Raw genomic sequence first — 14,953 nt, forward strand, 5'->3', positions numbered from 1 at the left:
CAAAAAAAAAAAAAAAAAAAACTGAGCTGTTTAAGGACCACCAAGGAAGGTAGCAACTAAAGCAGAAGCAGGAAGGGAGAAAGTGGCAAAAGCTGAGGGGAAGAACTTGGTGATGGTGGGGGTTAGTATATCACAAGGACATTGTCAGGATTGGAGTTTCACTCTGGGATGGGGAAACATATTTTTCCGTTACTGCCTTTCTCCTCTTTGGTGGCAGTGAGGATAGTAAGTAAAAACAAATGACTCCTAAATAACAACAACAAAAAATATATTACCCAGTTACCTTCTCTGGATAAGGTTTATGACTGTGCTGTACTTTTTCCTTTCTCCTAAATATTTTCATAACATATTCTTTTTTTGGAAAGGAGGAGGGATGGGGTCTTGCTGTGTTGTCCAGGCTGGTCTCAAATGTGTGGCCTTAAGTGATCCTCCTGCCTTGGTCTCTGTAACATAGAACCTTAAACTTTCTTCAGTTGCTTCTTCCACTTCACCGTTTTCTCCTTCAGTACCACTTTATGTAACTCTGCTGTAAGATGCTACCATAAAGAACAGAAAAGGGGGACAGGAGTGGAGCTCAAGCCTGTAACACTTTGGAAGGTCAAGATGGGTGGATCACTTGAGCCCAGGAGCTCAAGACTAGCCTGGGCAACATAGTGAAACCCCATCTCTACCAAAAAAAAAAAATTAGCCGGGCGTGGTGGCATGTGCCTGTGGTCCCAGCTACTCAGGAGGCTAAGGCAGGAAGATTGCTTGAACCTGGGAAGTGGAGGTTGCAGTGAGCCAAGATCATGCCACCGCACTCCAACCTGGATGACAGAGTGAGACCCTGTCTCCAACAACAACAACAACAGAAAATGGAAATGGAAAAATCACTTTTCTCACATGCAAATGTTAAATACTGCATTTTAATGTCAACTTTAGGTCTTATTTGAAGTGCTCCTTCAATCTTTCAATGTGAACTTTTCATTTGATATTATACTATGAAAGTTTAAAAGTAACTGATTCGTGGCATAGCTCTTTGTTTTTGATAATGCATTTGTTTCCAAAATTAGTTTTATTCAGAATAAGAGTAGCTATGATCTAACCTAATAATAAATGAATAAAACAAGAAGAAGAAATGGATCTGATTAAAAATAGTGCAGAAACACTATTCAGACAGGGAAGGCTTATTAACAGAATGCAGACACGAGGAATAAGCCTGCTCAAGAACAAACGAGAATAATAAGCTCAGTGCAGAAAATGAAAACAAAGATGTTAGCCAGTTCTCCCTGGGACATGAATTTCAGTTGCTTTTCACATCTTGGCAACAACTTGACCTGATCTCCTGTTCTTCCATTTGTCCGTCTCAAAAACAAGAGCTTAAGCTGGCTGGGTAGGAGTCCAATTTTGGTCACAGAACAAAGCTCCAAGCTATTTAGATCAGAACAGGACTGATGCAGTTCTAGATTGGGTTGGGTATCCTGCCAGTGGAACCAACTTATCTTGGGCAAGTGTGAAAGGATTGAAAGCTTGTGCACTGGATGTAGTGTATTTCTCCTAGGGCATTCAAATACTTCAAAGAGACAGCCTCCATTTATAAAAGGAATTGGGCACATATACTAATGAGAAAATGCACAACTTAAGAGAGGATAAGGTAAGAGTTACTAAGGCTAAACATTTGTGTACTTTATGATCCATTAATCTACTCCTGGGTAAATACTCCCAAAAAAGAAAGCATATGGAAAACACATATATAAGAATGTCCATAGCAGCTTACCTACCTGTTGTGCATATACTTGACACATAATAGGTGCTCAATGTGAAATTGAACACATCTTTATATCCCACATGTGGCTTCACAGACCAAGTGGTACAAGTTAATTGCATATATTTATCTACCAGTTCAGATTCCTTGGTTCTTCATTTCAATAACATGTGCCAGGACCTTAAATGTCCCAGCTCACCTTGCTTTTTGCACACATCTAAAAACACTCAAACCATGGCTAACCCCACATTTTAGGTAAGTTATTGGCATAACTAGAGAAAATTACAAAACAAGGTTAGTTGGTTTAACTCTAAATTCATGATGACCTACCCCCAAATTACCTGGTAATCCCTAAGGTTTCACCACCAGTTCTCTTTCTCATGGGTCACATAACTATTTCAAACCTCTCTCTAGAGAGAGAACTGATGGTCAACGTTTTTTGTTTTTTGTTTTTTTTTTACCATTTTTTCCAAAGTTTTCCCTCAAACCTCACTCTCATTAAATGGTTTTGCTTCATAATTTATAGATATATCTCATCAATTTCAACTCTCCCATCCTCCTGACATCAAGATACAACACTTCCTCCATAGACACATGTCTTAGCCGCCTCCTCTCCTGAAGTGCCAGACAGAACTATGCCTATCAGTGGCCATTTCCGTCACTTACATTAGGAATGCTTCTCCTCTGCCCTTCTCAGATCTAAACAATATCAGTTCCCCTCCTTTCTGTGTATTTAACTCTGACTGGAGTCTCTTCATTGTCTTTTAAACAAGCTCAACATTTTCCCATTAAAGCAACAGCAAAAACAAACCACTTTACTCAGTCTTCCTTTCTTCTACCTACTGCTGTCTCTTTCTTGCCCTTCACAGCCAAAATTCTCCCAGGAGTTGTCCACACATCTGTTTCAACATGTTCACCACTCATTTATTTTTTAACTTCCCACTACCTGTCTTCCAGCAACTCCACCCCATGAAAAGAGCTCTTTCTAAAATCACCACTGACCTCCACGTTGTCTAACACAATCAGCATTTTTCAGTCGCTTTCTGGCTTGGCCTTTCAACAGCATTTGATGCTCTTGAACACTCCCTACATCTCAAAACGAAACTCCCTAACACAGCCCACATATTCCTTGGCCTTCCCGCTCCTCTCTCTCTAAGCTCATCACCTGCCGCGTTCCTCCTCATTGCCCCAATTCCAGATATTTCTGCCCTCTTTCTAACTTTTACTCTCACCAAGATCCTTCCTGTGATAAACCTTTGCACATGCTGTTCCCTCTGCCTTTCCTTCTTTCATTTCCTCGTTCACTTCAACTCATGCTTCAGACGTCACAGTAAGTGCCAGGTATTGTGGCCCTTGACAAAGCTGAAGTGCCCTTGTAATTCTTCCCGTAATACTTGTCAAGATTGCACATTTGCATTTGGTTTACTGAATATTTAATAGATTACCAATTCTACTACTACTATAAGCTCCACAAGGGTAAAGTCAAGCCTTAGTCACCATGACACCCCAGCATTCAGCATGGTGCCTGCTATTAGAGGATACTGGGACGGCCAACCATGCACACTAGTAGAGACAGTGGATTCTGGGCTCAAATCTTACTTCTGCCACTTGATGACTTGAAATATTGAGCATGTTACTTAATTTCTTTGAACCTCAGTTTTCCCATCCATTCAGTGGGAATACAAACACCTGTACTACTACCTTCCTCAAAGCATTGTTGTGAGGGCTACATGATTTGATAGGAGTAAGGTGCTTAGAAGAGCCCCAGCTAGAAAGTAAGATAAGTTCTCAATAAATGCTGGCTGTTACAACAATCATTACCCATTGAGTAAATAATAAAATAACAAATTGATGAATTGGCCTGCAAACAGAATACCTCTAAGTTTCTTTAGCACTCTTTTTTCTGTTTCCAGCCTGAGACATCTTAACACCAACTTCTATTGGGGAAAAAATTTTGCAGACCACACTGGGAAACTGAAACTAGAATTAGACAATACTGTCTTTTTAATTCAATGATCTTCACCATTCCTATAGCCACATGGGCCCTATGACTAGTTTTTAAACTTCTATTTCATAAGCATATATTTCATATGTTACTCTGATAATTGAGAATAATTGAAGAAACTTCATGTTCGAATTGGAAATTTTTTGTGCTATGAAAGACTTTATGTGGGTAGAACCATCCCTTCTTTTCAATGAGTACAAAATCGAGGCTAACAAAATTCAAATGACCACAACGGTGAGGAGTAGACCCAGTCTAGACCTGAGCGACTGAGTCAGGCCACTTGGCTTCACTATCCCGAGTTGAGATGCCGGTTTTTTAAGTTGTTTTGTGTGGCACAAAACTTCACATATTGTCTAGCATACATCACCGATTAAATACTTCAGGCGAACCTACTTTATTAAAAATTCATATTATTCTATAATCTATCTTTAAGAGAAGATCAGATTTGAGGTCTTTAGAAATAATTTATTCAAGATTAAGGTAACTATGCAGACAGGCCCATTATTAGAGAAAGCACAGTGTTATTAGCAAACAAAATTTTAAAAGAACACTCAGGTGCTCCACTTACTGCTTTATTTCCCAGAGCTGTTCTGATACTAAGTCTCACTTTAAAAGCATTTGCTGCACCTGCCAGAAAGAAAAAAGAAAGAGCAGTATATGATGATTAAGATCTGCCAAAACAGAGTCTGAAAAATCCTAATATGTAATGCAACTCAAACTAATGGAACACAGAACTACAATTAAACTGCCCCAAATACTCCTGGAAGTTTAACCTAAATCATCTTAGACGGTTTAATATTTTCTTTCAAACTCATTAAACACTCACCACCCCAACTTTCAAGCCACAACATGTCTGCAGATTTAGAAAAATAAAGAGTTCTTTCAGTCAACGACTTGTCAAACATGTAGAAAACTGTTCATCTATTTTTAAGTTTCAAGGCTACATACCTGGTTGACAGAGTTCAGCATGAATAGCAGTCATCAGAAAAAAGAGCAGCCACAACATTCTTTCTGGGTGGAAAACACAAGGCAAAGTGAGAAAAAAAAAATCCACGCTGCACTTAAATCTGCCTTAGCCATTCTGTGACCCGGATTAGAATATCAGAGAAACAAGCGAGCCACCACCTAAAAGGTTTAATGATTAACACCCATCATTTGGGTTAATACTTCCATAAAAACAGCCCATCTCCTGTCAGTTATTTATGAAAACTTGTTTGGAAAACAGATTAATGGTTTTCCCCACCCTGACTCTACCTCAAAAGAATGTCTCCTTTGCTGACTCACAGTTGGAATCCTCCCCGATCCCTTCTGCGATTCTCTGGTTAGGTGCATCATGGGAAGAATTGAGTCCTGTCTAGAGGTTTCCTTGGCATGCACTTCTCACCTTTTCGGGGCTAGGATACCTGGTTCATAGACAGACTATCTTCATTCAGGAAACAAACGTGACTCCTTTCTCTCCGGTAAATAAAGGGTGCCCTTCCGTGAAGGGCCTCACCTGACTCTCACCACAGCGGGTGAACATCCCAGGAGAGCTTCAGAGCTTCCTCTTACCTACTTGAGGGTAGAGGGTGGGAGGAGGGAGAGGATCGAAAAACTACCTATCGAATACTATGCTTATTATCTGGATGACAAAATCTGTACGCCAAACTCCCATGACACACAATTTACCTATATAACAAAACTGCACACGTACCTGCACATTCACACATAGGGAATGATTGTGTTTACCCCTGAGGTCTGGCACTTGAATTAAATCAAAGTTAATGATACACAGCAGCACTGTCCAAGGGACATTCTGTGTCGATGGGAATGTTCTGTATCTGTGCTATCCAATATGGTAGCTAGTAGAGGTAGGAGGCCACTGAGCACCGGAAATGAAGCTAGCGTTGCTAAGAAATGGAATTTTTGTTTAATTTAATTTAAGTAGGCACAAGTGGCTACTGACTACATTGGTCAGTACAGCAATACAACAGTAATTAAAAGTTACCCACTCTGAAGTACCTTCACTGGGTTATTTCTCTAATCCTCAGACACTTCACAATTGTTGTTATCATCATCTCACATGGGAGGGAACTGAGGCTCCAGCGTTGAAGTCATTGGCAGCAATGGGATGAGTGGGATGGGTGTCACTTTACCAGCTGGGTTGACTTACACTTGAACCCTGTCTCCACCACACCCAACTGCTCTGCGTCTCTGGTCATCATTGGTCAAAACTGGAATTGACCAAATACCACATAGTCTCACTGATAAGTGGGAGCTAAACATTGAGTACACATGGACACAAAGAAGGGAACGACAGACACAGGGACCGACTTGAGGGTAGAGGGGAGGAGGGAGAGGCTCGAAAAACTACCTATCGAATACTATGCTTATTATCTGGGTGACAAAATAATCTGTACACCAAACTCATGTGACACACAATTTACCTGTATAACACACTTGCACATGTACCCCTGAACCTAAAACAAAAGTTAAAAAAGAACCCTGAAGTTGCAACAAAACCTCAGAGATGCTCTGAGAATTAAGATAATGAGTGTAAAAGAATCTTTCCCCGGTGGGCATTCCACAGGTGCCAATCAATGCCCCGCCCAGAGGCTGATGTCAGGGCTTTTCTCTCTACCGTTCTGCCTCTTCATAAATTCAGTCCCCAAATTCCACCCCGTTCCTCAAAAATCATGAATGGCAGAATTAGATTGGGTGACCCTGGTGTTAAATAGAAACATTGAATTTCCAAAGCAACAATGAGGAAAATATCAACAATGAGACTTCTGCAGCACTTTGAGAAACACATCATTTCTCCTTCCTTGTAAGGGTGGTATTTTATTGTAAAGGACCCATGTCTGTCAGCTAAATCCAGCTGAGGAAGCTTTTTCTCATCTCTTTCACCTTGGTTTCAAGGACACGGAGTCAGGAAAAGCTGTACTAAAAGAAGAGGCAGCCACAACTTAGTGCAGCCATCCTAGAAATGTCACTGTATTAGGTGCAGTGGAAATTTCCAGAAGGAAGAGCTCACCTAGCTAACATCTGAAAAAAATAAAACTAGACTAGATGAAGTCATCTTGGGAAATGTTAAACTAGATAAAGTCATCATGGGAAGGAAAAGTCAATACACATAGAGATTATAACAAAGCATTTTACTTACATCAAGGAAGAAAGATACGCTAAGGACATAGAAATCTACTTCAGCGGCCGGGCACAGTGGCTCACAACTGTAATCCCAGCACTTTGGGAGGCCAACGCAGGTGGATCATGAGGTCAGGAGTTCAAGACCAGCCTGGCCAAGATGGTGAAATCCCGTCTCTACTAAAAGTACAAATAATCAGCCGGGCGTGGTGGCAGGCGCCTGTAGTCCCAGCTACTCGGGAGGCTGAGGCAGAGAACTGCTTGAACCCGGGAGGCAGAGGCTGCAGTGAGCCGAGATTGCACCACTGCACTCCAGCCAGGGCAACAGAGCAAGACTCCATCTCAAAAATAAACAAATAAATGAGAAATAAGAAATCTGCTTCAGTTTTCCTTTAGCCTTACACTTCATAAAAGTATCAAGTGGCTTTCTTTGGCTTTTACTTAGTTGAAGACAATAAAACACTGAGTCTTAGTGTAAGTCATTCATTTGAGAAGACAATCTCTTTTGAATGATGGTTTCTCAATGTTTGTTGCATCATCTTTTTAAAAACAGCAATAGAAATTCTTTTTAGAAAATACAAAGAAGCACAAGGAGAAAAGTAGAAATCACCTGTAATTCCACCAGTGTCAACGAATGACCAATGTTAATGTTTTCTAAATATTTGGAATATACCTTTCTGCCTTGTGCTTTTGTGTGTAAATATATGTACATTTCTTCTTAAAAACAAAACTGGGGTCATGCTATTATGCAGCTTTGTCATCTTCGTTGAACTTAACTGTGTTTTGTTGTTGTTTGTTATTGTTGTTTTTATAGAGACAGGATCTTGCTGTGACGCCCAGGCTGGAGTGCAGTGGCACCATCTTAGGTCAGTGCAGCCTCAATCTCCTGGGCTCAGGCAACCCTCCTGCCTCAGCTGCTAGAGTAGAAACATAGAAGTCTGCTTCAGCTTTCCTTTAGTCTTGCATTTCTTAAAAGTGACAAATTTCTTCATAACCTTTTAGTCATCTATGTAACTAGAATCGAAGACAGTGAAATATTGAGTTTTAGTCAATGTAAGCCATTCATCTGAAAAGGGAAGATAATCTCTTCTTATTTCATTATGATTTCTCAATATTCGTTTTCTCATTTTAAAAGTGATTGAAAAAAGCAATAGAAATTCTGTATAGATAATATAGAGAAGCAAAAAAAAAGTAGAAAACATCCATACTACTACCAGAATGGATGACCAATGCTAATATATTTTCATAGTTAGAATGTGCCTTCCTTAGCCTTGGATCTCTTTGTATGTTCTTGTGGGATGTTGTTTTTTCTCATTGCAGTGGCACTATCAGAACAAAGTAATATAATGATGGGAATAAGATGCACCATTGTCTTCTTCTTTACTCTAATGGGAATGCTGCTCCTCCATGGAATCTGGCAAGTGGCTTTAAAAATGATGTGTCATGTGATAAAAGCATTATATTTATAATTACAAAAAATTATTTTCCTCAGTAATTGGTGTTGCATTTTATCAACTGCCTTTACACTATTAAAATTTTTACCATTTGGTGTACTACATTAATACATTTCTCACATTGATTCAATTCTTAGATAAAACATTTTAAAAATTTATTTTTAGCATGCTGCTGGAATTAATTCCTGGTTTTTCCCCTATGGTTTTTAAACCTATTTTCTTAAAAGAATATCACGTAGGTTCCTTTTCAAGTGCTGATTCTTGAAGGTTTTTTTTTTTCCCTAGCCTTTACCATCTTGAAAATGATACAGAAAGATTTCTAACATTGTCTATGTTTAGAAATACATATAATGTATAAGAAATAAAGAGTTCACAGATGAAGAATCTGGACCATGTGTGTTTTAGAGGAAGAGTTCTTCAAAAATTTTTCACTTCTTACATGATCATTTATTTCTGGTTTTATACCTCTTTCTGAGTCCATTTCGGCTGTTCACAATTTCCAAGAAAATATTCTGTTAAGATTTTCTAGTATTCTCATGGACTTTATAGAATATTTCCCACAAAATATCTACTTTTGTTGCTATGTTCTCTTTATATTTTCTAATACATGTATTAATTTTCTCATTTCGATTATATTATCTATTTTTTGTTTAATCAAAGAAGATGATCTTGGATATAATTTGCAATTCTTTCTGTTTTTTGATTCATAAATCTTATTTATATTGGTCACATACTGTATCAAACTCATTGCTAAATAGTTTGATGGAGATCTCAGTAAAATAAATGGAAAACAGAACTAGATACTAGGATTCTTGCCTCTCAACATACTATATTTTCTTATACTTTTCAAAGTCTTGTACAAATATAGTGCTTGTCTTAATGCACAAATTTTAAGTAGTAAGTTTCCAGAGCCTTCATATATGGGTAAATTGCTTCATAAAATGCTCATTTCGGCAGTTTCACATATGGGAGCTTCATAATTTATTAGTAACCATGGTAATGATGACAAATAAAGCAGTTTCAATCATTCCGAATATGTTACTATTTACTTCCAAATGTTCCGAGTTTAGAGCATGTAGATTTAAAAGTTCAGATTACTGTTGCCATGAGCCACACAAAAGGGCACTGAGTCTCCTGAGATGGGAAAACGAAATTGATTTCTCTGTGTTTTTTATACTCCACAACACCCTTGAAAAGCACTTTCTGAGCACATAACTATTGATCTACCGCTCTGGGGCAAATAGAATATGAGATCACATGAAAAGAAAACATATGTGTCGTTCTTCTGATTCATGCAAGACCCCTTGTTAAGTTCACTAGATTTGTATAAATATGTGAGCATACGTAGGCTCCATTCACCTGCAATAAAGCAAGAGGTGGAGATAACAAATGTTTCTTTTAAAATTGACCCTGGTTATTTTGTTTCATTATCACAAACAGAAATTTAGTAAATATATAGCTCCTAAAATTAGTAAACTGTAAAACCATCTCAAATGTGACATTATTCTGTATATTTTTATTGGATTTTCAGAAATGTATCTGGCTGTAACACATTAAAAGAAATCAATTAAAACTTTTAATAATTGAACATAGAAACTTCGTATGATTTTAAAACTTCACACTTTTTGCAACTGGGTGTGGTGGCTCATGCTTGTAATCCCAGCACTTTGGGAGGGGGAGGCAAGTAGACTGCTTGAGTCCAAGAGTTCAAGACAGGCCTGGACAACATGGCGAAACCCCCTCTCTACAAAAAATACAAAAATTAGCCAGGCTTGGTGGCATGCACCTGTGGTCCCAGCAACTCAGGAGGCTGAGGCAGGAGGATCACCTGAGCCCAGGGAGATTGAAGCTGCAGTGAGCCATGATTGTGCCACCACAATCCAGTCTGTGTGACAGAGCGAGACTCTGTCTCAAAACACACACACACACACACACACACACACACACACACACGCACACCTTTGGACGTTTTAATATCTTAATTAAATGGCTCTACTCAATGATTTTCTAAATGTTGTAGAATTTTAATAAATGAGATCCTTCCTTGTTTAAATTGTAATAAAATGGATATACTATATATATAATAAACAATATCAAGGTGTTTGTATTATTAATAATTTATACAGTGTTTTCAGTATAATTAGGTAGCAAAAGTAATTTTATTCTCTTTAAATTGTCAGTGTTAAGATGCATGGAGAGACAAACTATTTTTGTCTATTGTGCATAAGTTCTATTTTAACTCAGTGGTTTTCAGCTGGGGGTGATTTTGTGCTCCAGAGACACTTGGCAACGTCTGGTGACATTTTTAGGTGTCATGAACGGCAGAAGAGAGGATTTCTACTGGCATCTAGTGGGTGGAGGCCAGGGATGCTGCGAAACACCCCCACAAACTTTAAAAACATCATTTAGGTAACTCTTTTCTTCTTGTAGTTGAGTTATTGGAAATAACCCACACATGGAAGAACAGAAGAAAAAAGGGAGACAAATGTGTGTGTGTGTGTGTGTGTGTGTGTGTGTGTGTGTGGTTTTTCTAAGGCTAAGAATGTAAAAATATACACATCGCAATGCATTTCATGGTACTTAATTTCCAGTCACAAGCTTATTAGAACTTCAGTTTATGATTCAAATTAGTCAACTCAGTTTTCAACTATCATATTCATGAGCTATGAGAAATGCAAAAATGAACCAAATATAGTCTCTGCCCTTCAGGAACTTACAAGTTTGTAGGACACAAAAGTAAATCATGATGGCAACAGATGCATGTACAACTGTGAACAAAATGCTGTGAACAAAATGCTGTGAACACTGGATAAAGAGAGGATAAAAAGTTACTGGATTTGACAAGTCAATTATAAAACTGTAACAGAAGAAAAATAAAAGAAAGGTTTCTCAATGATAATCAAGACAGACCTGGAACAATGGCAAGATGTTTAAAGGTAAATAAAACATGAAAACCCACCGGATCCAAGTTAAGGAAATCTGAAAACAAACACAAAGGACGGATACAGGATATGGCCAACAGCAGGGACTTGCTGGTAGAGTGGTTCAGAGGAAGATGGGGGAGGGAGCATCAGTGTAGATGCATCTGAAAAGCCAAGTTGGGCTCCGATCTTAAGAGGACAGAGAGTTTGGATTCTCCAACAATGGTCCTGAGAGGCTAATGAAGATTTCAATGTGGGAATGGCTTTATTGTAAATGACAGGGAGAAAGACAATGGGAGATGGGAAGGACATTCCCTGACAGTGAGTTTCCAATGTGCCCTTTATTTACCAATCATAGGCTGTTGGACTGGCAGCCCACTATGTGCCCACAACTACAAAAAACAGGAAATTATGTTTCATTGGCCATCTTAAGAAAAAGATAAATGAGCTTATTTTAATAATAATTTTAGAACATAGAACAGATGCTGTTACAATCTTATAGTATGCTTGCTTTTATGCACACACACACACACACACACACACACACAATTTCCAGTATCCTTGGTAAGCAAGGAACTCTATAATGTGGAATATTTTTGTCTCCATCCCATATCATATCCCCTTTTTAAGATGAGAAACCATATTAAGCAAGGATATTCGAAAAGCTCATCAAATTTTGTAGGTTAATCAGTAGCCATAATCATTATGAACTTTGTCTTATTCTTCACAAGTTAACATTTTTCTACTTCAGAGAAAGTTAATCACTACTGTTTGGAAATAAAAATTAATTCAGACCAACTGAGTGAGTGTAATTCTGCCAACTTTATGCTCCTAAAGTAGCAATGTAAAGGACAGTTTCTTAAATGGTGTGTCTGTGTGTCTCATCTTGTGCACAGAGACTAATACTTTATAACGGGTCTCATGTAGTAAAAGCAAGACATTTCTATTACAGGTTTAGCTGGTTCCACTGTTGCTCAGGTGTAAGAGTTTTCTCATGAGTTGGCAAGTCAATTTTCTCTTTTTACTAGGCTAACAGTATTGTAGCCATGGTCTATGAAATAGTATTTTCCATCCTTAATCATTGATTTGCTCGCCAGCTGGAGGTCACCCAGTCACATTTAGCCCTGACAATAGGTACTTCTTTTGCCAACCTCTATAAAGGTTGGGGGCGGGGGCGGGATCAGACCACATCACTTCTAGTTTATATGCTCCCATTAATATTAAAGACATATGAATTAATCAATATCTCAGAATTTCTGCTCCTAAGTTTTGGCCAGTGATGATGCTGAACCCTCTACTGTCTGAAATTCATCAAAAGTCTTATGAGAAATGATTTTGTGGACAGCCTAAAAGATGTGCACAAGAGATCCCTATTACTACAAATCAGAGATGACAGGTTGTTGTTTGCAGCCATTTGCTCATTCCACACCCATGACAAAATTTTTTTTATCTATTTCAGAACTTTTTCCTTCTGTGCACGGACTCAGCCACCCCAACTGAGCTATTCAGCCAACTAATATGAATAAATGGGAGTTGACATGTGAGCTGAAGCTTATGCGCCATTATAGGGAAAGATTATCTAAATGCTACCCTGAATTAAACCAGACCATTGTGGAGCTGTGTACTCAGTTGAACAGGAAATTTTGGATGGTTCATGAAATTGATTCAGTGCCCTGTGTTTTGTGATTATGCCAAGTTTCCACTGAGGGAATGTGGGTGTAACAACATATGACACTTATTTCCCACGTAGCTCACAGCGTCATCATGATGAGGAACTGGGATTTGCCTTGGTGCTAAAAATTACTTTTTAAAAAAAGTGCTTCGCAAAAGCAAACAAAATCCTGATTGACTGGTTTTTATGAACACTGTAAAACTTTAAAATACTTGTTATCTCCTGTTTTCTATGAAAGCTTAGAGTGAGATCTCTTGCCCACCTTCAACAACTGTTCTGGATCTGAAAGTGTGCATGAGTGTTAATCTCACCATTGGCTACATTATTTATTCTACCTCCATGAATTTCCCCTCTGGTTCCTTAACCTATGATACTTATTTTATACAGTGTTGCCTATATTTTGGTATGCAGCCTCAAATCATCTGGGAGAAAATAATGCTATAAATAATGTTATAAAAATCAATGCAGTAATTTACACAGGCTGCACTTGGCCCTATTTCCGGTGTGTTTAATTTTTCATGCAAAAAATGATTAGCATTGGAAACATTTTATATAAATGAGATAGAGTTCTCAGAGCCAGGGTGAGCTTAATAAAAAATGTTTTGTTGAAAATTGTCTTTTACTCTGTGCTCCTTGTAGCTCAGTATTGTGAAACTTCCACTGTTTTCAAAGGAGAAGTGGATGGAAGGCGGGAAGAGAAGGGAACTTTTACACTTTATATGTGATCATAAAATCTTGATTGCTGGCATATGTAGAAGTGTATATAGTAAATCTCACTGCCATGGAGGGAAAAATTGTAGTCCTCTATACAAGTGAAAAGGGAATACTTTAAATGAAGATTGAGAATTTATTGTGAAGGGAGCTGTACTAACTGCTATAAAAGTGGCTTGCTATGTTTGCTGCCCCAAAATACTCCTGCTAATTAGAACAACAAACCAGCACTTAACAAGTCCTTTTCCACCTATCAACTCCTTTATTACACCATCTTTAACTTTCTCAATTCTTGTGCCATCCAAACTTGAGTTGGGGAAGCTCAGTATGTAATCTCTTCGGGTCTTATTTCTTACTGGAACATAATACTTGATAAATCTGTCTTGAGTAAATGAATGAATGAATGGCTAATGGAAAGTGTTCATCCTCCAAGAATGTCCGTTCAGAAATTTCTGGACAGAAAAGCTGGTAATAACCTCCTCACTTTTTTCCTGTGAACCCAGAATTGCGCATGGAGGGAGTAAAAAAGAGTAATCTTGGAGCAGGGGGCTGCAAACAGGGGTCTGAATGTGGTGGTGTCTCGACAGGACCTAGACAGCATTAGAGCACCAAGCAACTAGGAAAAGTCATCAGCAGGACACATCAGGAAATAGAGGAGTGTGCTTACTCCATGCATCTCCCTAGCATTTAAAGTTCGCTGAGGGGCTGGAAGGAACATGGTTCCAGTTGATCTCCATGTCGGGCTAAAGGACATGAAACCTAGCTAGAAGGAACATTGCTTCACCACTGGCCCATCAGTTCTGTTTCCTACTCGGTTTTTGCTTAACGAGTTGTGGTGTTTAGAGTTGGGAAATACATGGAGAAAGTCACTTTTTAAGAGAGGATCAGAGATCCGCAGGCTCATTTCACTCTATAAATGCCGCGGACATTTGGTTCCAGGACCTGGACAGTTCTCTCCAGAGACCGGTGGGCCCCTCCAACTCCTCCGTGGTTTCCCGGAATCAAGTCTCTCACCTAAAAGGAGCGCAGAGGGCGTGGAACTGGCGGCAGACGCGTGACCAGAGTGGAACCAAAAGTGGGTGGCCTGGGAACCTAAGGCGTGGCCAGAACTTAAGGTGGGCAAGTGCGCATGCGCCGGATGCCCGTGGCCAATGAGGACCCTACGGTTGTGGCACGTGGCCTAGGAGGACGGCCAGGACTGGCCAGAAAGGAGAGGTGTGGAATGCAGGAAGAGATGCGACGCGGACCAGACGGGTCTTGCCTGCTCCTAGAGAAAGGAAGGGGTTAGCCACGGCGGGAACGGCCCCGCCAGTGAGGAGCGCA

The 14,953-nt window shown here is 39.2% G+C and overlaps 3 protein-coding genes across 3 annotated transcripts in view; 1 reads left to right on the forward strand and 2 right to left on the reverse strand.

Annotated features, from left to right (window-relative positions):
• Nucleotides 1–5,006, reverse strand: part of CLTRN (collectrin, amino acid transport regulator) — a 44,128-nt gene extending 39,122 nt beyond the window's left edge. Inside the window, exons 1-2 of the mRNA XM_050777668.1 lie at nucleotides 4,698–5,006; nucleotides 4,318–4,376 (exon numbers count right to left, since the gene is read on the reverse strand). Of these exons, the coding sequence (XP_050633625.1) occupies nucleotides 4,318–4,376; nucleotides 4,698–4,755 (117 nt within the window). The 5' untranslated portion in view covers nucleotides 4,756–5,006. The remainder of the gene's footprint in view (nucleotides 1–4,317; nucleotides 4,377–4,697) is intronic.
• Nucleotides 1–14,953, reverse strand: part of PIR (pirin) — a 517,051-nt gene that overhangs the window by 293,306 nt on the left and 208,792 nt on the right. The gene's annotated exons all lie outside the window — the stretch shown is intronic.
• Nucleotides 1–14,953, forward strand: part of ZRSR2 (zinc finger CCCH-type, RNA binding motif and serine/arginine rich 2) — a 174,419-nt gene that overhangs the window by 9,870 nt on the left and 149,596 nt on the right. The window lies entirely within an intron of this gene.

Source organism: Macaca thibetana, chromosome X, assembly GCF_024542745.1.
Source record: "Macaca thibetana thibetana isolate TM-01 chromosome X, ASM2454274v1, whole genome shotgun sequence".
In the NCBI taxonomy this organism is placed as follows: Eukaryota; Metazoa; Chordata; class Mammalia; order Primates; family Cercopithecidae; genus Macaca; species Macaca thibetana.